Source organism: Diceros bicornis, chromosome 11 (assembly GCF_020826845.1).
Source record: "Diceros bicornis minor isolate mBicDic1 chromosome 11, mDicBic1.mat.cur, whole genome shotgun sequence".
In the NCBI taxonomy this organism is placed as follows: domain Eukaryota; kingdom Metazoa; phylum Chordata; class Mammalia; order Perissodactyla; family Rhinocerotidae; genus Diceros; species Diceros bicornis.
The window spans coordinates 1870114-1894057 of NC_080750.1; the positions used below are offsets into that span (position 1 = coordinate 1870114).

General features: G+C 41.8%; 2 protein-coding genes across 10 annotated transcripts in view; one reads left to right on the forward strand and one right to left on the reverse strand.

The window, feature by feature from the left end:
• On the reverse strand, nt 1–23632 carry INTS12 (integrator complex subunit 12). 6 transcript variants are annotated; one of them, XM_058549854.1, is made up of 8 exons: nt 21856–22676; nt 21657–21763; nt 15890–16054; nt 11963–12115; nt 9954–10141; nt 8361–8520; nt 4567–4713; nt 1–1535 (listed from the first exon to the last, which is right to left on the reverse strand). In XM_058549854.1, the coding sequence occupies exons 3-8, from the start codon at nt 16043–16045 to the stop codon at nt 951–953; spliced, it is 1389 nt and encodes a 462-aa protein (XP_058405837.1). In that variant the 5' UTR covers nt 16046–16054; nt 21657–21763; nt 21856–22676; the 3' UTR covers nt 1–950. The 6 variants fall into 6 exon arrangements, with proteins under 6 accessions (XP_058405837.1, XP_058405839.1, XP_058405842.1 ...); XM_058549856.1 differs by lacking the exons at nt 21657–21763; nt 21856–22676 and adding an exon at nt 23555–23632; XM_058549859.1 differs by lacking the exons at nt 21657–21763; nt 21856–22676 and adding an exon at nt 23025–23097.
• GSTCD (glutathione S-transferase C-terminal domain containing) overlaps nt 23542–23944 on the forward strand; it is a 126049-nt gene continuing 125646 nt past the window's right edge. For 2 of the 4 annotated variants that reach the window (XM_058549846.1, XM_058549848.1), the window contains exon 1: nt 23543–23846. In XM_058549846.1, the coding sequence (XP_058405829.1) occupies nt 23715–23846 (132 nt within the window). In that variant the 5' untranslated portion in view covers nt 23543–23714. Of the gene's footprint in view, nt 23847–23944 lie in introns of all 4 variants that reach the window. The other 2 variants (XM_058549847.1, XM_058549853.1) reach the window with 2 other exon arrangements.

A 23944-nucleotide genomic window follows, 5' to 3' on the forward strand; every position in this document is an offset into this window, starting at 1 on the left:
TAAATCACAATTCAACATTTATTAAGTATATACTATGTGCATATGTTACACTGGCAATGTGAGAAAAGTGTTGCATTAAAAGGGTGCAGGCGTTCACAATCTATTTGAAGAGATAAATCCCTAAATAATTGATACAGGTGGTGAAAAAGGTAAAGACATAATACAGGGGTATGAGAAATCAATTATGAAAAATTAATTTTGAAAAAGGGGAGATGAACTATTTCGGTGGAGAGGGAGAATCAATTGAAATGAGGCTGGGGATGGACATTGAATATCCAGAATATTGGAGGGAAAGTAGAAAACTTTGTACTGGGTCATCCTGCCACCTTGTAAGGCACCTTATTCAGCAGGATCAATCCTTGGGCTTTGCTAAAAGAGGAACTACTCCTTTTTTTTAAATTCATATATGCTACCAGTCTTCTGGGATTCCGGAAGTTCTCATCAAGAATTAGTCATTCTAGCGGCCGGCCCAGTGACGTAGCGGTTAAGTTTGAGTGCTCCGCTTCAGCAGCCCAGGGTTCTCAGGTTCGGATCCTGGGCCCAGGCCTACGTACCGCTCATTAAGGCATGCTGCGGCAGGCGCCCCACGTATAAAATAGAGGAAGATGGGCACAGGTGTTAGCTCAGAGCCAGTCTTCCTCAGCAAAAAGAGGAGGATTGGCAGCAGATGTTAACTTAGGGCTGATATTCCTCACCAAAAAAAAAGAATTAGTCATTCTAATCATTGTTTTCACTCACAGTATGGGAATTGTTAAAATAAAAACATTAAACAGATTTAAAATACCAAAGATTTCCAAGTTCTGTCAAATAACATTTAGTATTTTAAGGTAAGAAATAATAGAAATTTCATTATGAAGATTTTTATTAAATTATAGTGTACGACAGTTTATGTCCTAATAATAAGATTTTAATCTTTAGGGTAACATGATATAAAAACCTGCTTGGCCACATTACTTCTTGAGTTTCTTCTGGGCGGCCTTCTTCTTGACCATCTGTAATCGCTTCATGGCATTGAGCTGTGACTCCTGGGAAGTTGGACCTTTAAGGGACGCGGAGGGAGAGCTGCTCGGTTCCGAGGTGGTTTTGCTGGTGGCACTTCCGCCAGGCCCTGATGTCCCACTATTTCCATTCCCACTCAGTTGGCTGCTGCTTCCTGGAACTAAGCTACTTGGACTAGGAAGACCTACTTTGCTAACATTGTCACAACTAACAGAGCGACTGAGGCTAGTTTTGCCCAAAGTCAGAGGTGGTGGTGGTTTCAATGGTACAGTTGGTGCAGCGCTGTTGCTGGAACCTATTTTGGAACCAATTCCACCTTTGGATGAGGTTGCCAGACCAGTCAAACCCACAGGCTTCTGGTTAGCTGATGAGGTAGCAGGTTTCCCACTATTGTTTTGGGTCGTTGAACTTAATTTTGCTGTTGATGGACCAGAAGAAGTAGTTTTGGCTGCAAAAGCTGCCCATCCAGTTAGGCCACTAGTTACTGAAGAGGAAACACTGGTACTAGAAGAATTTCCTGAAATAACTGTGGATGGCTAAAAAAAATAAGATTAATATAACATTAGAGCCAAGTATAATTCATACCTAATATAATATTCTTAAATATATAACAAGTTTAACTGTTGGACTTTTTAAACAAAAGTAATGACTTGGGAAATTTAAATTACACCACCAAAATTAAGTTCTTATGAAACTGATGTGAAAAAACACATACAACAAAACTTATCCATAGCTAATGGGTGCTACCATTTCCAAAGAAGAAATTTTTAGATGCCACATTCTTGTTCTAACGATTCCAAAAAAGAAATACACAAAATTCCTTTTTGAGAATTGTTTTTAGATTCAATTATAAGTCATATCAGAAAATCAGATTTAATGATTTAACTTGTTTTACCCAAAAAGGTATTATCTAGCTCAGTAAAACATCTAATTCTTTAGACTTTGCTCCAAATGGCTTGTGGATCATTTCAAAAATAGAATCCACTCTTAACGGAAAAAAGTGGTGGCACTCGGGGTATTTATGAGATGTCTGAGATAAAGAGATTCATTCAATAATTATTTATGGAGTCAATGTATGAGATTCTGAACCCAATTTTTTTAAAAAAAAAAAACCATTTCCCCCCCCAAATTTCAAGCAAATAGCTACTACACTGCAAAATATATACAGATGTGCAACTTCGACTACTTGGAATTGTACAACTCTGCTGATATATTAAAAAGGTCTCATGACTTTATTTTCATAATTCGTCTACGTCTCCGTCAAAACTATCACACAAGAGATCCCTGCTTCTGTGTAAAGGATGTTATCAACTGCCCCATAAGCTGCACAGTGACATTTTGGGTAGGTCCCACTCACTCTCAGATTTACTTCTTAAAGGTATAACACTTCAATTTCTCTAATTAACTTCCTTGGCCAGTCAAAAGCTAACAATTATACCAATGCCACTATATAAATAAATATTGCTCCTATTCCCACAAGAACAAATTTTTTTCACCTTCACATTAAGCAAAAATGTGCTTTGTTCAAATTAATTATGAATTGAACTTCTCACTGGCACTCTTTCTACCTTCATATTCTTAAGATTTACAAAAGTGTCAAATTCACATAGGGAAAAGAAAAAGTCTTACCAATAATATCTTACTTAAAAATATGGTAGTTATCATGCCTAAAATACATCCAGTTATATTTTAGAACTGAACTCTGAAAGAGTTGATAAAAACGTTTTTAGTTCTTACAAAGTAGCCTTCAATACTGTCTACATATAAACATTTGTAACCAATGTAGTGACTAAAATAGAGAGCTCTGAGGTCCTTATTTTTTAAGAGAAGTCTAGATTTTTGTTCACATACTCTGAAAAATGATAGGACTTTTTACAGTAACCTCATACAATAACCATCGGGTAAGGTTATCCAGAGAAGATAAACTTTACATAAATTATAAATTCCTAGAGGAATGCATACAGGTAATGAGAAAAAGTTAGTCAAGGAAGGAAAGGGACACAGGTGTAGCAAACTTTAAATTTTCAGTTATGAAAGATCTAATTTTTTTCCTTTTCTGTCTATTAAACAAAAAACTGTCTGCCACCTGGCTAAATGATCTTTCCACAAACTTCACAGAAGAAAACCTATCTGAAGTCATTAAGCAGCCCCGCACTTACGAAGCACAGAGGAGAAAGCAAGTTCTGTGTGCACAGCATCTCACTTTAATAGCTTGCTGTCACTGGTATTGCCTTTCAGCAGAATGACAGACAGCTCACCATACTATCTGGACACACACAAGTGAAACGACACAGACAAGGGGACCAAGTAAATTTCTTACTATTTCAGTGTGGAAAATAAATTTCTCAACTGTTTTTAACTATGAATATTTTCTTGCCCATTATCCCAGTTAGAAAGCAATTTGCTTTTCATATATGAATGAGGACAAATGTTTTTCACAGTAAAAATTTATTCACTTTTATCATAAAAACACCAAAACCTCTTAATCAGAACAAACGCGACAGTCAAGGCTTTAATTTATTTGCCATTAGAAGATTCCATGTTGGATTTCCTAAAAATAAACTTCGGTATAACAGGTTAGTATAAAAATCTACCTAAAAGTGATTTAAATATAGAATATAGCAACCTTAATTACTTTCAATAAATTATTCTTACTTCTATTCCAATTCATCCAGTTTCTATATGACAAATCAATAATGGATATTCCTTGGGCATCAACTCTTCCCTGGTAAATTAATTTAAAAAATGATCTGCAAATAAAATGATCAGTATCTTTCTCAGAGTACTTTATATTCACATTCTTTATCATCACAACAAGGTTCTTTATCTTTGCTACTTACAGCCACTTGGACAAGGTAATATCTTCAGAATTTTCTGGGGACAACCTTTGAGAATTTGGGGCTGATATTTTTTTCTTCCATCTTTGGTACTCTGCTTAAAATTGGAACATCTAACTCAGTTAAAGCACTTTTTTTGTTATAAAATTAGATTAGAAAAAGATTTCATGACATCAAATGCCAGGATATCAACAAGAAGGTAGTGTGATTTCAAGGAGGCAAGCCTAGGAATGAGAAAGGTGACACTCTCACTGGACCATGCGGCTCCTCACAATCAGAGGTGGGTACCGTGAAAGCTCATGACAATAAAAGAAACAACAGGACGCAGCAGGAAAACTTCTGTGCCAGCCAAATAGCAGGGAGAAGAGAAGCTGCAGGGCCGTCAGCAGAGTACCGTGAGGACAAACCGCGGCTGCTGAGGGCAGAGGTCTCAGGCCCACAGCTGACCTCCAGAGGGAGGTGAGGGTCTGACCACGCAGGAATGGTGGTGAACAACACCACCTTGGACCGCGCACAGACAGTTCCACATTGCGATCAAAAGAGACACGGCAGAGGCGACGTTAAATTACTTAAGTGTCTTCTTTCTACCTACTGTTAATAGCAGTGCAGCCTTAATTTCCAACATATGGCCATTTAGTATATAAAGTTCCCCATTAATTTTTTTCCAAGTAACTATTATTTAGTCATCTAAATTAAAATCCAATCTTAGATAAAATGGAATGTACTGTACCTTGACTTCCGTTCTCTTAAATGCTAGAAAAGTTGTCTCTTGTTTGAGTTTAGTTTCTGGTTTCTTAATCAACGGGTCTTTGACAGCTGGAGCTACAGAAACAACGGTGGGGGCTGGTTTCTGGGGTGGTTTCTGAGTTTTTTGAGCCTGTAAAAATCAGTGTTAAGATTAAATTAGCTACAAAATCTTAGTTGAATGCACAAAAAAGACAATAAAAATCTATCACAGGACTCTTCATTGAATTGAAATAGAGTTGAACATTTAAAAAATATTGTGATGACGGGGCTGGTTAAGTGCACACGCTCCGCTGAGGCGGCCTGGGGTTCACCAGCTCGGATCCCGGACGTGCACTGATGCACTGCTTGTCAGGCCATGCTGTGGCCTGTCCCATATAAAGTGGAGGAAGATGGGCACGGATGTTAGCCCAGGGCCAGTCTTCCTCATCAAAAAAAAAAGAGGAGGATTGGCAGATGTTAGCACAGGGCTGATCCTCCTCACACACACACAAAAAATATATTGTGATGACATTGAAAATATAGACTCTTGGAGAAATCATTTTTATCATCATATTAATGGTTTTATAAACTTTATTAGTCTATAAACAGTAAAGATAATATGAAGCTTTAGAAATCATGGCTCCCCACTCAGTACTTTGACTCACACTTAAACAAGACAAACCAAATTATTTAAGAAAAAAAAGGAAAATCACAAACTATTTGTAATCAGCTTCACTCACAATGAAGTGCATTTATTTCTTACTATTGTTCATCAAGACAGAAGTTTTCTTCTAGGGGTTCAGGCAAAAGTCTAAGTAACTGACGGTTAGTTAAAAGGTAGTTCAGATCAATTTATGGTTTTAAACACAGAACAGGGAGAAAAAACTATTAGCGATAAACAATGAACCTTTTTGAGGTTCTTCCACACTGCAGAACTAGGCACACTGAATTCTTAGAGAAAGTTCACAAATTTCTCTGTTATCAAAGAGAACAAATTTCTATGTTATCAAATAGAAAATGCCCGTAAAGGAACTAGGATATTACCACTGACTCAGTATTGCTTGACAAAGGCACTACAATTTTTCACTGGGTGACTGCCTCACACATTGCAGAATGTATGAAATTCCCCCACTCAGGGCTATAATTGCCATTTTGGCAACAATCAAAAATACCACCTATTTCTAAATGCTGCTGAGTAGGAGTGTGTTACCACCTTAGGTTGAGAACCACTGCAATAAGTCCTACGAGTCTCTTACCTAGTGCTGGGGCAAAACTCATTACCGGGTAGAGAGAAAATTATAACTGAAGAATGGCCTTGGACCCAGCCACACATGATCACAACATTCTTAACTAAGTCTTCCTATAATGATGTTTACTGCATAACCTGCCCTCGTTGGAGAAACTGTTGCAAGGAGAGAGGGGATGTAAGATGCTATTTACAGTATCTCTGAGATACCCTGGAGCAACAACCAACACACATATGAAAACCTCACTGAACGCAAGTATAGCTACAATGACTGGATTTAGCATCCCCACTGTCTCCAAATTCCTTTCTCTCATTAAACCTGTGTTTGCTGGATCCTGATCTTCACGAATCAGGATCTCACTTCAGATCATGGTCTTTGGTATTGCACCAGGTCCACTCTAGGTGGACTCTAACCATGTCCTAACACTAATCAGGGCTCCCCATTCAGTACTTTGACTCACAGACACACAGACTGAACATGTTGACTGCTGACTTCTGGTACTAATCCACATCCCCTCCATTTTACGTATCTTAACACGAGAACAACAACGCAGGATGCATCCGGTCCTGAGCTCTGCTCCGGTGCTACGCCAATGAATGAAACATGGGCTCAGCCACAAATAACTAGACATTCAATTTGCAAAGCTGATAAAGAATAAAAGGTATCCCAGAGGAAGAGAAGCTGAGAAGCAGAATATATGGGAACATGAAAGTTCACCACATACTCAGGGAATGATACACTTAGTCTGGCATGGCCAGGGTGCATGGGCGTATATGGTGAAGTGGTGGGAGAGAAAGGTACAAAGGCAGACTAGGGTCAAAGAGAGAAGGTCCACATACCCACCCGAATGAGCATAACCTCATTATACAAGTAATTCAGAGCCATTGGGCATATTTAAGCAGATAAAGTTAGATAAATATTTTAGAAGAATAATTCTAATTGCAGTACATAAAGTAGATTGAAGGGAAGCAAGGAGACCTCCTAAGAGGGTAAAGCAATAGACAAGAAATGAGGGATTTGTGGAACAGGGTAATAAGAGCAAAAGGAACAGATCTGAGAAATACAGAAGGGTCAAATTAACAAATTTGGTAAACAAAGGGATACGGAATTAAGAGAGGCATCAAGGATCATGTTTTCTAGTTCAGGCAATTGGGGACAAAGTTGAGCGGGGAAGAAAACCATTTTAATTTTAAAGTTGTTGAACTTAAAGTAACTGTAGGATACCTGGTCAGCTGCCAAAGTTCACTCCAGAAAGAGGGTCAGAACCATAAATATAGATTTGGTGTAAACTTAGTCATAAAAAATGGGGGAGAAAAACTTAGAGGGGACAGTGCTTACTTTATTAAGAGACTTACACTGAAATAATTAAAAAAACTTTGAAGATATACTAAAGAAAGACATTATTGTCACGAATTATTTATTTGACTAGTACCAATTCTTAGTGACTACTTCTGTCAATGCCCTGGAATGCACTATATTGCTCACCCAGAATCATTTTGGTTGAGGTCCTAGAGGGCTAGTTTAAATAATAAATTCAATAAAAATCAGACTGAGCAGAAAAAATTGCACCTTGTCACAGACATTTCCTGTTACAAACAGAAAGTATACATACTACTGAAATTTTACTACTTTTCATAAGAATGAATAAAAACATTTCCTGTATCTGACTTAACTGATTAAAAAGTAAAATAGATATCTTGATTTTTCAGTTTTAACTAAGTACTTTGCACTTTAGAAAGATACATTTGGTCAGAAAAATTTACGTAGGAATTCATTTGGTTACCAGACATGGGACCTCATCTATCAAGAGCCCCTAATCTAAGGCAGGGGAGCAGGAGGCAGGGGAGCAAGTCACCGAAGTAAATAACAACTGGATTTCTTTAAAAGGAAAGTGACGAAGTTCATTTGTCTACTTTTTAAATGAATAAAAGTTGGAAAACTATCTACTATAACAAATCAAAACATGTTTCACAATGATACTAAAGGCAGTTACGTCAGTGAGCAGTAGACAGAGAAAGTGCACTGGGAGAGCGGGGTGAATGGTCCCTGCAGGACGACGAGAGGGAAGGACTGACGGCAGACACAGGACGGAAGGGCAGGGTGTCCGCAGAAGCACTGCCTCTGTGCACGGCCTGTGGGTCTGGTGGTTCAGGCTCACTCAGGAGCAGACGTTTCAACATCCTCACCAGACGCTCCAGAGCCTGGGGCTGGTATCTCACCACTTCCCCCCGTGCTCTGTATGGTTTATAACTACATGTTTATAACTACACTGACACGCTAGTAAGAATTATTCATATGCTGTGGGTCTCCAGTCCTGTTTATCTATAGCAGAATAAGCAAAAAGCTGAACAGAGAAAAATGCACATAACATAGTCTGGTCTTCAGGCAGACACACAAATCACACACATACACTATATATACAGACATTTAAATAATCAGCTTATGTGACATTTTTTTCACTGTCTTAAAAGCTCAAATTTTTATTTTGAAAAGCACATATCAACAAAATAATTGACAGAGACTGTTTAAAACAGAGAAAAATGATTCCTACCATTCTCTTCATTTGTCTAGTACATCGAGCACAATACCACACAAGGCGAGGGTCGTTCACTTCCTTGTCTGTCACCTGGGGCTTATGGCAATCTTGGTGGTAGAGATTGTGGCACTCCTGACATTCCACTAATTGATTACCAGATGCCACCGTCATTTGCCTAAGAAAAGATATCATTAAATATTGCACTTATTTGAATGCAACAATTTAAAGCCATTTCAGGGTAGTTCTGGTAAAGTCTGATACATTAAAGAGAGTAAAAACTCCAGAAAACCAAAGAGAAAAATAACAAACCCCAGCATGTAGCCTGCACAAGCACTTCATTTCTTCTAAAGCTTATGCTCCAGCGTTAATAAATACATAAGGTGCCTCAGTACTAAATTTGGCCATATCCTCCTTGTCATCTCTTTCTTTCTCCAGCGGCAGTAGACTTCAGCTAGTCCTCCAACAGTTTCATAACATTGTCTTTGTCCCTCTATTAAATTCCTTTATATTTGTCACCTACATGTTGTTCTACCTTCTTCATTAATGTATGAGCTGCCTAAAAGTGGGAACTGGACCTAATCATCTACAGCGCCCAGCACATCACTGTGCAGACACAGGGTGTTCAATAAATAAATGTCTAACCAACTGAACAGAAGGAAGCAACACATGTATCAAAAGAGTATCAATTCCAGTAACACAAAAAGCAATCCCCACAGCCTTAGACTATCACTAGTTTCCTGATGGAGGGCCACACTTACAAGTTCTCTCCACATTCTCATTTCACCATTTCTTTATTTAAAAATGATAACCATCCTGGTAGATAAAGGCTGAAATAAATACATATGAAAACATGAAGCTCTAACAAATGACCCTATTCAGAAGTACATTAACTCATTCTCTATGGGGTCCACAAAAGCTTATAGTTCTTTACTCAGTCCCAATGCACCAGAATTTAACATTTTCATCAAGAAAATAGCAACAAAGACGGTAATCTTTTCTGTTGTGCTAGGCAGTGAAAGCCATTAACAATTAAAAATATAGCCCCTGGCATCAAGAAGTTTAAAATCCAGTTATTCTGATTTTTAAAATGCATCTTCTACTAAGCAGAATTACCTATGTTTTTATAATTATGTATCCATGTTTCAAAATAACACTCAGAATAACCTACATGAACCATTTTGATTATTCTTTGGAAAATATTTAATGGTGTTTTAGGAAGTGATATATAACAGTTTACAAGTACTGTCAACAATTCAGAAAAAAAAACAGACTTCTTAAAAAAAAAGATGGAAATAATTGAGTCTGCTGAACATACTCTTCCTCACTACAGAATAAAGCAATAATTGCTTTCCCTCTAGAACCCAAGAATGCAGAAAATGTTACAACGTAACAGATTAAAGATGCCACAGTCAGGAAGATGAAATATTTGACAATTTTCAAGATGTTACGATGTTTATGGGCAGTTCATAGGGAATAATCTACTTCTCTCCTACCCTTCCTCCAAATAATAAACACAAAATAAAAACATCCAACAATTGGTCTGATTTTTTTCCTTAGTTGTTTGCTCTTTACAAAGAAACAAAGAATCTGTGGCAAGGTATAACTCACCGACAAACAACACAGGCCAAGCCCATCTCCATAGCAAAATCGTCAGCACTCGTCTCCTCAAAACTGGAAAGGTCAGCCATAGCTAAGTCCTTGCTGGTCTGCACGGTAATGGGAGAGGACCGTGTCTCTGGCTTCTCCAGTCTAGGTTTCTTTGGAAGATCAACTGCTTCAGCGATGTCAGACTTCATCTATAAAAAGCACCCAATCAGAAAGTAACGTGTCAGAGTAAACTTTAAATCACCGAGAGACAGATAAATAGACAACGTGAAATGACCAGGTCCACTTGACACACACCGTCATATGGTTAGGGACAGATGTACAGACTAAAGATCTGCAGAAGATTTATAATGAATGCATCATCAGTATGTTAAAAGAAACCAGCAAGGTAGAAAGAAATAAGTCAGAACGGTTTAGCACGTCTCTGTATTTCTCTTTGTACTCTTTTACCCATTAAAGAATTCTCGAAGTTCAATGCATTTACTTATACTCCCCTCCTTTTTTCCCCTATCAGATGCTTTGAATCGAGAAGCCACAGCACTACTAAGTCTATTTTTAAAGGCTATTTTTATTTTAAATATTTTTAATAATGAACTACTGATATTTAAAATATATTGAAAAGAAGTAAATGATGAACTATCTACCAGTCATCCAGACTTAACACATTGTCATACTCGCTTCAAAGCAAATTCTGGCTCCTCTCTTTAAGATATAAATGTTTTAGATATACCTGTCAGATTAGCAAAAATTAAAAAATCTGATAAGACATGGAGAATTTGGAATTCTTTTTTTTTTCCTGTGAGGAAGACCAGCCCTGAGCTAACATCCAATGCCAATCCTCCTCTTTTTTGCTGAGGAACACTGGCCCTGGGCTAACATCTGTACCCATCTTCTTCCACTTTATAGGGGATGCCACCACAGCGTGGCCTAACAATTGGTGCGTCGGTGCACACCCAGGATCCGAACCGGCGAACCCCAGGCCGCCACAGCGGAGCACGCACACTTAACTGCTCGCACCACCAGGCCGGCCCCAAATTTGGAATTCTTATACTTTATTGGTGAGAGCATAAATTTAGTACATCCACTGTCGATAGTAATTTGGTATTACCTAATAATCTGAAGATGTACCTATCCTATTACATCCACTTTCAGCTATATATTCTATAGAAACTGTCACCATGTGCACAAAGAGATACGTATAAAGCAGCTTACTGAAGCTCCATTATGAGAGAGAAAAGGGAGAAATAAGCTAACCATCAGTAGGAGAATGGATAACCTGGTTGATTCATAAATATTATATGGTAGCTGAAAGAAATATTCAGATCTACATGTATCAACATAGGTAAATTTCTAAAGCACATTTTAATAAGTGGAGAAAAAGTTACTAAAGGATATACATATATGTACAGCATGATACCATTTATACAAATTTAAAAGCACAGAAAACAATACAATATAGTTTAGGAATAGCCAATATTTTAGAAAAAAGTATGTAAACGTATGGGACTAATAATACTCCACCCTGAGGGCAGGGGTTACCAAAGTTTTTTTTAATGTATTTTTCACTAAGTGCTAAAATTTTGATAATTAACTATGTGCAGAAATCATTCAAAATAGACGATCCAAGAATTACCAAAAGCCCTGTTAGGGTACACACCGTGCTGTAACAAACGCCACGTTTAGTCATTTACATCTTTCTTCTTTCCTCTAGCTATTCTTCTCAATAACTGTTCCATCGAGAACATCTGAGTTATGGATTAAAGTTTATACTTGAAATTAGTACATCCCCTAGGGCTCAAATAGTCACTGACAAGAACTTCAGTAAATGGTCAAAAAATTTTTCTAAATTTTACTCATTTTTCAAAAAATTAACATCTATAATTATCAAAATATATTTACTGAGCGACTATTATGTGCTTTTACTCACTGTTATAGGAAAGAAGCAAGCACAAAACACTGTTTCTGTCCATAAGCAACTGATTTTCTGTTTCCTCGATTACATAAACTCTTACCTTATCCGCAGGCCTCTTCTCAGCTTCCTTCCTGGCCGTCTCTGTTGAGAGGACCTTGCCAGTACTACCGCCAGAAGGGAGACTGGATGACGTTTTGGGCTCTTGCTTAATGGAAATAGTTTTTGTGCTTGAAATTTTGGGTGGCTCCACATCCTAAAAGGTGAAATAAAAAGATACCCATAATTAAACATTCAGACTATCTCACACATCACACAAAATAGATCATAAATCCAACAATCTTCAGTTAAAAGTTAAGATGTGTTGTGACCAATGTAAGTCCCTTTCTAAAAACTGAGAAATAACTGATACATGAACTGCACCCATTTAAAAGTGCAAAATTTGCTAAGTGCTACCATACAGTTTCACACCTGAGACATCACACTATACTCAATATAATGAACATACCCACCATGCCCCAAAGCTACCTTGTGGCCCTCTGTAATCACCCTAGAGGTACACACCCTAGAGAAATTGCGTTCTCCCATCCTCAGGCAACTGCTGCTCTGCTTTCTGTAACTACAGATTCGCTTGCATTTCCCAGAAATCTATATAAATGGAATCATACAGCATGCACTCTTTTTTGTCTGGATTCTTTTACTCAGCATATTTATTTTGAGATTCATCCATGTTGTAGAGTGTATCAATAGTTCATTCCTTATATTGCCAAATAGTATTCCATTGAATGGATGTAACACAATTGTCTATCCATTCACTTATTGATGGACATTGGATTGTGTGCAGTTTGGGGCTGTTACAAATAAAGTTGTTATGAACATTCATGTCTTAAGTCTTTGTGTAGACACACACTTTCATTTCTCTAGAATGCATGCCTCAGAGTGGAATAGCTGGATCATATGGTAAGCATATGTCTAACTTTTTAAGAACCTTCCAAACCATGTTCTAAAGTGGTATACCATTTTACATTTCCACCAGGAGTACACACAAGTCCCAGTCTCTCACAGCCTCACCAACACTTGGTATGGCTAATCTTTTTAATTTTAGACATTCCAATAGGTATGCATTAGTATATCATTGTGGATTTAATCTACATTTCCCTAATGGCTAATGATGTTGAGCATTTTTTCAAGGGCTTGTTTGCCATACATATATCTTCTTTGGTAAAGTGTTTGTTAAAATTTTTTGCCCATTTTAACAAATGGGGTTGTTTGTTTTATTACTGAGTCTAAAGAGTTCTTCATAGATTCTGGATACAAGTCCTTTATCAGATACATGATTTGCAAATATCTCTCCCAGTCTGTGGCTTGGCCTTTCATTCTGTTTTAAACTTTTAATCCTTATTCTTATATCACAGCTTTGCTGATGTATATACTTGTTATCTATTATTGTTAATGGTACAAAAAGTTTATGCATGTAGTAGCTTCTTGGAATCACCACCCTACCACCCCCAAAAAAAGGAGGGCATTTCCCTACCATACTAAATACAACTAGAACATCTGAGTGTAGTCTATTCTTCTATGATAATACATAAAAGTATAAAAACATAAATGGGACAGCTGCACATCAGCTTCAGAACAGTGGTGACCTCTGAGGGGGAAGGGAAGGGACGAGAAACAGGGCTTCAGACTCATTGGGAGCAGGGCTCGCTTTACTGCTGTGCTGACTGTCTGGATCGGGGGTTCGTAAACTGGGGCCAGTAGACCAAATCTGGCCTACTGCCTGTTTTTATAAATAAAGTTATGTTAGAACAGAGCAATGCACATTCACTGATGTGTTACCTACGGCTGCTTTCATGCTGCCACAGCAGAATCAGATTGTGTGACAGAGACCATCTGGCCCATACAACCTAAAATATTTACCAGGTGACTCTTTACAGCAAGTCTGGTGACCACTCGTGCAGACTCAGGAAAGTGATGCAGAAAATATTAATAAAGCAGATTAAACTTAAAAGTGTATCATCTCTCTAATGTAAAAAATTGAGGACACAGCCTTGCAGTATTTGAAAACTATTATTTAATTCAGCAAAGAAGTTGCTCAAGTCATTGATGGATGAGTTAAGTTCTAACTTCATTATTTCACATTCAACTTACTCACTGAGGTAAATGAAAATATCAACTAATTTTATGTTGGAACTACACTTGGAGAGCTGGTTGTTAGTGTTTATAAGTGCACCAAAGCCCCCAGGTGATCTTATACTTGCTAACCTATGAAAGACACTGGCATAAATCACTCTCACACAATTTTAGAAATGGAAACTGTTCAGCTGAAGGCTAAAATTAAATGAACCTGTGCTTTTTAAATACCCGACAGAATATTTTCTCTAAACTGACCAAGAGAAGTTAACTTCTACTTAGAAACCTAAGGGCAGCAGGCTTTTTAAACACAATATATTTTTCATGTATTTTAATAGATGAAATTCCTTCTGTTTCAGAATCTCAAAATACTGCTTCTTCAGTAACAACAGGTTTTTCCTATTTGGAAAATACCAATACTCAGAGCAGAATGAACTTGGCAGTGTGTTTTGTGGAGGTGTATTAATTTGGTCGATTTGAACTTGTTGAACCTACCAGAAGGAGAATGACAGAAGAAATGAAGTCACAAGGGCTCTACTATTCAAAGACAATTAGAAGGATCAAGAATGCCATAGCTAATGTGGAAAGAAGGCTGGGGGCAAAATACCCGTTTGCTTGGGTGCTGAGCCTGGGACCTGGCCTGTCTGGGGCTCGAGACTCTGGATGAGACTGCGCTAGTCACACAGCTGTGTCTCCCCTCCTCTAGCTGGAGGGGGCAACAGACCTGGGTGCCTCGGAGTTTCAGGGCTAGAGCTCTGGAAAGGTTTGGCAGAATGTCGTTGTGGGTACTGAGAATATAATAAGAGCTGCCATTCACCAAAAGCCTATTGTGCACCAGGCAGACACCACACTAGGTGACTTACGTGCTTTACTTCTTTCAATTTTCACAACTTTGCAAGGGAGTTCTTATTACCCCCATTTCACTAACAAAGAAACAGAGGCTAGGTGAAATGAAGATACTGCACACCTCAGCTTCCTAATTGTAAAATAAGGAAAATAAACAACACCTATCTCAACTAATCTCAGAGGACTGAGACGATTTAATTATCGTAATTAAAATTAATTATATACACGCACTACTCAGAAAAGTACCTGGGACACAGTAAAGGTTCAAGATATGTCATCTATTACCACACAACAAGGAAGAAGTCAGTGAGATTTATAATAGGTTTGTCTGATTCCAAAATGTATATTCTTTTCACATAAAGCTGCTCGATGGCTCTGTCATTATCAAGATTGGGGCACACGGTTCTCACAGTTCATCCACATCTACTTTTCCCTTAAATTATCCTACTCATATTCAATTCACTTCCCTGCAAAATCCCCGTGCTTTTACTTGATGATTTTTTGGCCCTTAAAACATTAGAGAATAATTACAAGTTACCGTTTCATTCAGTAGCTTTTTTTTTTTTTTTTTTTTTTTTTTGCTGAGGAAGATTTGCCCTGAACTAACATCTGTTGCCAATCTTCCTCTATTTTGTATGTGAGCCATGGCCACTGACAGACAAGTGGTATAGGTCTGCATCCGGGAACTGAACCCGGGCCACCAAAGCAGAGTACTTAACCACTAGGCCAATAGGGCTGGCCGTAATTCAGCAGCTTTCAAAAAAGTTTTGATCATAAAGTATTAGAAATTAAAATATATCATGAACAGTGGGTTTCTCTACACATAAAGTATCAGAACAGAATATCCCTCACACCCAGCCAACTTCTCTATGTAGTGCAACAGTTCTCTGAAAGCGTGAAGGAAGAAGAAAACTAAATAAGATAATTTCTTCTTCATCTACAGGAAAGAAGCTTTTGGCAGAGAGAGAGTTTTGAGACAGTCTAAATGTTACCACTGTACTACTACAGGCCTTACAAAACCCCCTCCAAGCTTTTCATTCCCCGTAGGTACCTTTTGAGATGGACGGTAACTTGAATCAACGCCTCGAGCTAAAGATTCGTCAAGCAATGCCTTTAGCTTTTCAGCAGAATCCTTACTCTTTGAATGTAAGAAGCCTAGTGCTTTCAAAAAAATGGGATCAAGTTCCAAGTTCACAGTAGCAGCCATTGCAAACAGCTGAGGAAAAAAAGAGAACGTAATTTAGAGACAATGAGCAATTATCTATGTCAAAATTTATTTTTTCTTTTATCATAAGTTATACTGTGTACATGACACAAAATTCAAAATACCCAAAAGGTTGTTACAGATAAAGGTAAATTTCCTTCTTACCCCTGACCGGCATTATCTAGTTCTTTCCCCCTGAAGCAAGAGCATTATCAGTTTTCTGTGTACCCAAATCCAAGCTTTTAATCCCGATAAGCTCCTCCCTGCCACAGTACCCTTTCCTGTTTTAAAATATTCAGCACACACGACCTTGATGCATTTAGGTCAAGTTTACTATATATCAGAATTTCTTCTCTCAAACCTTCTTTCCATAAGAAAGAAACAAAGAAAGATTCACATAGGGCGGGTGTCACAGAGCACAATGGTTGGAGGATGCATTAAGTGACGACTGTATATGAAGGTCACTGCTGCAGAATTCAGGTCAACTGCCTTTGTCTCCTTGGTCCTCAATCCCAAACCTGAATGCTCAGAAACACACTAATGATCAACTTATTGGATCACATATAGACTGTGGCATCTCAGGCCTGCCACAGTCTTTAAAATCTATTTTAAAAAGCAAGGTCTCTTGAGGGATGGTGCCATACCTCCTTTAAAATGTCTATCTGTCTCCCACATGGCCTATAATAAGGCTCTGTGTCCCGAGGAGCTTTTAAAAGAGTGAAGCTATACATCAAAGGCTTATGAAATTCCAAAACATTAAAAAGTTTTGTTTTCCACTAATACCAATGCTATCACGTGGTTCTATTGCTGGTTGTCACTTTTTCAAATACTTCTCCAGGCAGGGAATTAAAATAAAAATGTAGACTTTGTATTCAATCCTTTGATCAGTATTCTCGGGCTTGAAATTGTCTTCTATGCTCGAGGTTAATATTATAATAAGGCAACACAGTTGCACTGCTGGAGTTAAGGATCTGTCAGCAATTGCACAGTAATCTCTCATTTTCAGGAGTTTATAAAGCCATTAAAACTTGCTGTAGGTTGAATCTTGGCATATGAAAGATCAGCCTGAAAATGGATTTTGTTTGTTCCTTCCCCATCCACTTCCCCCTACCCTAATCCCTCTCCAACTCTGACACGAAAACACACACCCCTAGGCTTTTTTTTTTTAAGTTTTCAAGAAGGTATTAGATATCTACAATGGCCTCAGAATTATTGTCAAATTCTGTGCTCTACTGAAATATCTGAATCACAATGAGGAGTCTAAAGGCCAATACTAGAAGGAAAATAACCCATCTCAAACAGTCGCATTAGTTTTTCTTATTCTTTTAATAACTCTTATTAGCAAGAATTCAACAAAAATTGAGAAGCAAGCGCTGTCACTTCTTAAGATTGTATTATTACATACATCATCTGTATATAAGGACAGGTGTCGGAAGGTTATTATTATTGTTCTTTGTGTGTGTGAGGAAGACTCGCCCTGAGCTAACATCTGTGCCCGTCTTCCTCTATTTTGTATGTGGGGCACCGCCACAGCATGGCCGCCCAGGAATCGAACCCGAGAACCTGGGCCGCTGAAACAGAAGGTGTTGGGCTTTAACCACTTCGCCACCGGGCCAGCCCCTGGAAAGGTTCTTTTTAAACTTGCTCCTGGGGCTGGTCACCACACACATTCTGAGGAGAAAGCTCCTCATTAAAATGCCCACGAGGACTAGGGTGAACCCGCCTCTCCTGAGTGCACAGGGGAACACAGCCTAGTCCTTCCAGTGACCTAACTGTTCATAGCTAAAGAGCACAGGAGTCGACTCATCCAGAACAATGTTTATGAGGGATTGATCAAAGGGTTGAGACTCAGAAGAATCCTTATAACATACTAGAAAAACCATTACTGGAAATTTCTCTGCTGAAGAACAGAAGCAAAGTATTGACAGTTACGCATTTCCACAATCACAGATTAAAGGCTTATAGTAGAGACCAGCGACAAGAGTCAGCACCCAGATCACAAGACTGCAGAAGTCACGTCACAGACGCCAACATTCCCATCAGAACCTTGGAGTCAGTTCTTTTTATAAGATCCTGCAACCATAAAACTGAACAGGCTTTGTACCCCTGCCCTAAATTAGCAACATGTCCCTCTGGCCCAGTGGTCTCCACAGTGGAAAACAGGCAGAAAATATTAGAATTTCTTTTGATTGTTAATATTCTATTAAAAAATGAACTATTAACATACACACTGATAGCAGTGTATGCATGTAACTGATAAATAAATACGCACATATGGAAGTGTGCTCACTTACTTTACTCGGGAATAAAGGATGAGAAAGGTTGGAAGCCACTGCTTCAGCCTGTCTAGCAACTTCGGTGTCCCTCTCCCTATTATATAGTCCTCATGGCTGCTCTAGGCTACAAACTGCTTTCCCCTTGCAAGTCCCCCAGCACCCTCTTTGGGCTCAACTGTTCTCCCTCTCCACATTAACTTCATCGCCCCTCATCCTCTAGGCCCTACTCATCACCAGCATATTCCTCTGCATTCTCCACTTGTTTCTCAAGCACTCCTCTTATCTCTACCTTTACTACCCCTGCCCCGCTCCCCCCCGAGACATGACCCCTCTTACAACCTTCTCCTGAGAAGTGTTCCTTTGACTTGTTCCTACTGAAGAAGCAGAGAGGTCTACAGAGACCTTTGACTAAATTGCTGCTTTGGGAAAAAAATTCCATGACCATTTATCAACATCTTCTCCTGAAATCCACACCTGCATCTTCCTTGTTGCTAACGCATAGAACATCCACACCAGGCTCATCCTCCTCTCCCCCTGCCATCATCTTCGACAATTTTAGCATCTATATTGATGATCTTCTCCAACTTTCTGCACTCAATTTATTTAGATCTTCAACCCCAAGGAGCTTTGATCTTCAGCCAATAAAACTTGACAGCTACCACAACTCTTCTCCTCTTTGACTACACTCTTCCATCACTCTGTCTCTTCCAACGATTTGACTCAGCAACCTCTTCAGGGGACCAAGACACTCTTTCTTCTTGGGTTTGTTTTTTTTTCCTTTTCTTTACTCCCATTCCACCTGTACTTCGAATTTATAGAGGCCTCCAGTTTCTTGTTCCCTCTGCTTTCTCCTTTTTGGCAACTTTTTGCCCCAACTTTTTCCCCTCATCAAACAGAGCACAGCAGTTGGGCCTAAAATAAAACCCTCACGGTTATGTGTTTCATCATCCATATTTCAGTTTTTTGTCTTCTTTTCCTCCCCCTGTGAATCGCCTTCTCTGGTTTCTAGTACTTCTCCTTTCTGACTGGGAAATGCATATACAGTGAAAGAAATTTATTTTCCTCCTACTGAACTTCTAAAGAGGTCAGCAACTGTGGTGTAACTTTGTCAATTTATCTCCTTCATTATTTTCAAAAATATTTTCCTGGAGTTACAACAAATCATGTTACTTCTATACAATTCCTTTCCTGTATATTCCCAAACCCAGGACCAAAACAGACTGTAAAAGAGCCATATCATTCTTACTGTAGATTAAAACTCCAGAGAACAAAGTCCTAGGTGTGTGGTGTGTGGATGATAGGTAGATAGAGATATAGAAATAGATATACAGCTATAGATATATAAAAGAAATTTAATGCTTTAAATGTACGTTTAATTTAAAATCTAGGCGTTGCTTTAAAAAGAGGAGAATGTCACAAAATTAATAACTACCATTTTAAAAAATGTCAACGACCTAGGAAAGTAGTAGTAGTGGTGTGGGTGGGAGTGAATTCTTAGCCCATGCTAGGAACTGTCTATGGCAAATGCATATAAGTAACACAGAAATCCCCATGACTAAACAATGATTTTTTCCCATCTCTTTTTCTCCTTCTTGGTTTATTTGCAGTGTGTCATTTTACTTCCTATCCAGCTTCCATTCCATGGTCCAGCCTTGCAAAGACTCTTCTGTACTCTAAGCACCCTTGTCCACAGCCCCACCGTTTCCTCTACAATGCAGCTATCCATTGTGCTCTCCACCGTCTCCCTGCCTGCACCCAAACTCTAAGTGCAGCTGAGTGGAGCACACACACTGTGCGTGTGCAGAGTCACCAATCTCATCTGGGCACTCAACACAACTTGGCAATCCTAGCCTGCTTCTCTGGTCTACTCACTTCCCCACTCTGCAAAGACCAGGCATACTTTCTCCATTTTCCTTCAAACTGCTTCTCTATCTCAGTAGATGGCCTCACCTACTCCACAGAGAAAACAGAAGCTGTCAGAGAGGAACCAAGTCGACTTCCCACCACCACATCTACAAACTTACCTGCACCCATCCTTTCGTCTTTCCCACGTGATAAATAAGGAGGAGGTGACTCTCCACGTAATGCCACCAGTACCTGGATCCTATCTCTTCCTTCCCCCTCTGGAACCTTGAGCTGTGGATTATCAACTACATCTTCTCCATCCCCAGCCCCCAGCCTCTTTCTTTCTACTGCTATCTTTTCATCGAGCATCATTTCGTTGACATTTAAATATATTTAAGATTCCTCCATCCTGTCTTTTTTGTTTTATAGCAAAACTTCCTCAGAAAGTCATCTACATTTTATACTCTTTCTTCATTCCTTCTACTTATGCCGCATTTCCTTTGTCCCATCATTCCATGAAAATGCTCTCACCAGAGTATTCACAGCCCAGTGGTAAATGTAATAAATACTATTTTCTCCTCCTACTTCTTTTTTAGCCTTCTTTGCAGGTTCCTCCTATTCCACTTAAACAAAAATGAGTTCCTCAGGGTCAGGCTCTGAGTCTCCTCCTGCCTCACTCTACACCTTCTCAAAATGCGTCCTCTGGATCAGCATCAGACGCACTACCTGGGAACCTGTTAGAAATGCAAACTCGTGGTCTCCACTGCCAGACCTACTGAAGGAAACACTCTGGGAGTGGGGCCCAGAAATCCACATCAAACCTTCCCGGTGATTCTGGTCCACTCTAAAGGTTGAGAATTACCGCTCTAGACAATATGATCTACACCCTTTTGCCAGTGATTATAAATTTCTCTCTCCAGCCCATGCCTCTCTTCCAAGACCTGACTGCCAGCCTGACTTGGATACCTCACTGAGGTGGGTGCCTCCTCTGAACACGGCCCTAACAGAGCCTCACAAGCTCCTCTCGTCTCCCAACGAGTTCCTCCTCTAGGACACCCTTTCTCAAGTGATACTTACCCCCTCCCTCCAGCCAGCTTTAACTCCTCCCACTTCCTCACCACCCCATTCAATCACCAGATTTCTTAAATATATCTCAAATTCACCTACCCTTTCAATCCTTACTACTATCCCCACCCTAGACAGAGCTACCATCATCCACCTATCCTCTGGCCACTGTAATAGCTTCACCAGGCTCCCCACAACCACCCTGTTCCCTCCAAATCTCCTCATATCACTCTCCCGCTTAGAACACTCTTCACTCCTCACTGTCCAAAGGTGAAGAATAAGACTCTGAACACCGTCTCTGACGCCTACATCGTCTGGTAACACACGTACAGCAGTGACGACAGTACCCGGCACAGAGTACACACGCACTAAACGTCACCCAGTACCTCAGGCCATCCCCACTTCTCTGCTGAGGCCACACGAGTCACTTCAAGTCCTTCGACATATCACACTCTTTCTCACACCAGCACTTCAGTAGAGAGTGTCCCATAACCCATCGTGTTCATCCTTCAAGTCTCATCTTCTGCACATTCCCCTGACAAAATACAAAGTTTAACTGTTACATGGTCCCCAAATATCTGGTCCTTATTCATAATAGTTAGCACACTGTGTGCCTGTCTTTCTCACCAGAACACAATTCTGTGAGGGCCAGCACGGGGCTGGTCTCACCGACCACGGTGTGTGTGTGTCCAGCAGAGTGCCCGGGAGGCAGCAGGGACTCAGTAAATGCTGGCCAGCTGAATACACATTACCCACGTCCTCTTCCAAAAAGCCTCCTCCTCCTGGGGTTCTATTACGCTGACTCCGCTTTCCTCCTGTTCCTCTGGCTCATCGTCTCTCCGATTCTTGGCACTGCCTACGTATCTGTCCGTGTCTGTCTCCTTTAGTTCTGCTACCAGCTTCTTCCTTGGCAATCTAACGGATGCACATTTTCAACCACCACCTCTAGGGAAGGACTTCAAGTCTGTCCGCACTCCAGTCTCTCTCAAGCGCGAATCCCGCATTCCCACCTGCTTAGTAGATAGCCTACTTGGTTGTCCTAAAGCCATCTCAAGTTCAGGTACGATTAACATTGAGATTATGAGAGTCTCCCCCTATCTCCTTGTCGGGCACTTGCTTTAACGAATGACAAGTCTGTTAAGCAGGTCTGAGGCCTAGATCTGTCCCTCACGGAGTCGCCCCACTCCTCACACACAAACCCGCAGCAGGCCTTTCCCGGGGCGCGGACTCCACAACATCTGCCACGGGTGCCTCTGCTTCTCACTTCACCGCTAGACTCAAACTCAGGTCTTTACTAGCTTTTGTGTACTACAGCAATAATCGAGTTATCCTCCTTGACCTCAACACTGCTGCCACGTTAATGTTCCTGAAACGCACTTCTTTTTCATTTTCTTCCTCAAAAATTAAGGCTTCCCAATGCCTTCAACGCAAAACCCAACGTGTGTGTGTGTGTGTGTGTGTGTGTGTGAGGAAGACCGGCCCCGCGCCGACGCCCGGGCCACCCCCCTCCACCGTGCGGGGACGCCGCGCCGGCACCCGCACCCGCGGAGCGCGGGGACCCCGAACCAGCGGGCCTCGGGCCCGCCCTGCAACCCACCGTCCCGACCCCGCATTCAGAAGACCTGCTAGCAGGCGCAGAAGCTTGAACTCTCCGTCCCCAGACCCTGCGGGCAGCAGAGCCGCTAGCCGGCCCTGCCCCTTCCACCCGCTTCTCCGTTTGGGGAGCGCTGGCGTCCGCGCCCTCCCGCGAGCCCGCGCCGACGCGCGCCCCCTCGGAGGAGCTCCCCCGACCCCACCCCAGCCCCTGCTTTGCACGGGGTTTCTCACGGCGACGCCTGAGTGCCTTAAGGGAGGCGTCCCTCTCCCGCTTTCGGCCAGCGCTCCGACGCGGCCCGAGGACGGCGGCCCTCGTGCCGCACAGCGCCGGCGGCTTCCCCGCCGCCCCGCAAGCACACGCGGGCAGACTCCAGCCGTCCCCGCCCGCCGCTCCGTTAGCGCGGCCTCAAGGGAGCGGAAGCCAGAGCAGCGCAGACGGCGCCGCCTCCGCGCGGCCCCTCTTCCGGCCCCGCGGCCCGCCCGCCCTCGGAGCGCCGGCTGCGGGAACTCGGCGCCGGGGGCCCGGCGGCTCCGAGCCCGAGCCGGGCGTGCACGCGGGCCCCGCCGCCCGCGCCCGGGACGCAGGAGCGCACCGGCCCCGCGCCCGGCCCTCCGCCTCGAGAGCCCGGGCCCCCAGCCCGGCCACGCGCCCTCCCGCCCGCGAGGGCTCCTTCCGGGAGCGCGGGCCTCGGACGGCGGCCGGTCCCGGAGCCGCGAGCCCCTCACTCACCGCCCCGCCGCCGCCCGCGCTCCCCGCGGCCCCTGCCGACCCGGGCCCGCCCCGCCGCCCCACAGCGGGCGGACCGAGGTTCCCACGGCCGGCCGAGGGGGAGCGCTTTGGGTGCGCGACGGCGGAAGTGACGCCGCCCTCTGCTTCCGGTCCGCTGCGTATGAATGACGGCCGGCGCGCCGGCTCCCGTGTGGCCCGGCGTGTCTCCCGTGGCCTGGCCGGCGGCGAGCGGCCTGGGGGCCGAGACCCGAGGGGGCGTCGGAGGCCCCTTCGCGCCACGCCGCTGCGACCGGTAAGGAGGGCGCCGGGCCGCGGGCGTCTGCGGCGGTCGGGCGTGCGGTCTCCTCCCCCTCTGCGGCGGGCGCGCGGTCCGGGGCCTCTGCCGACGGG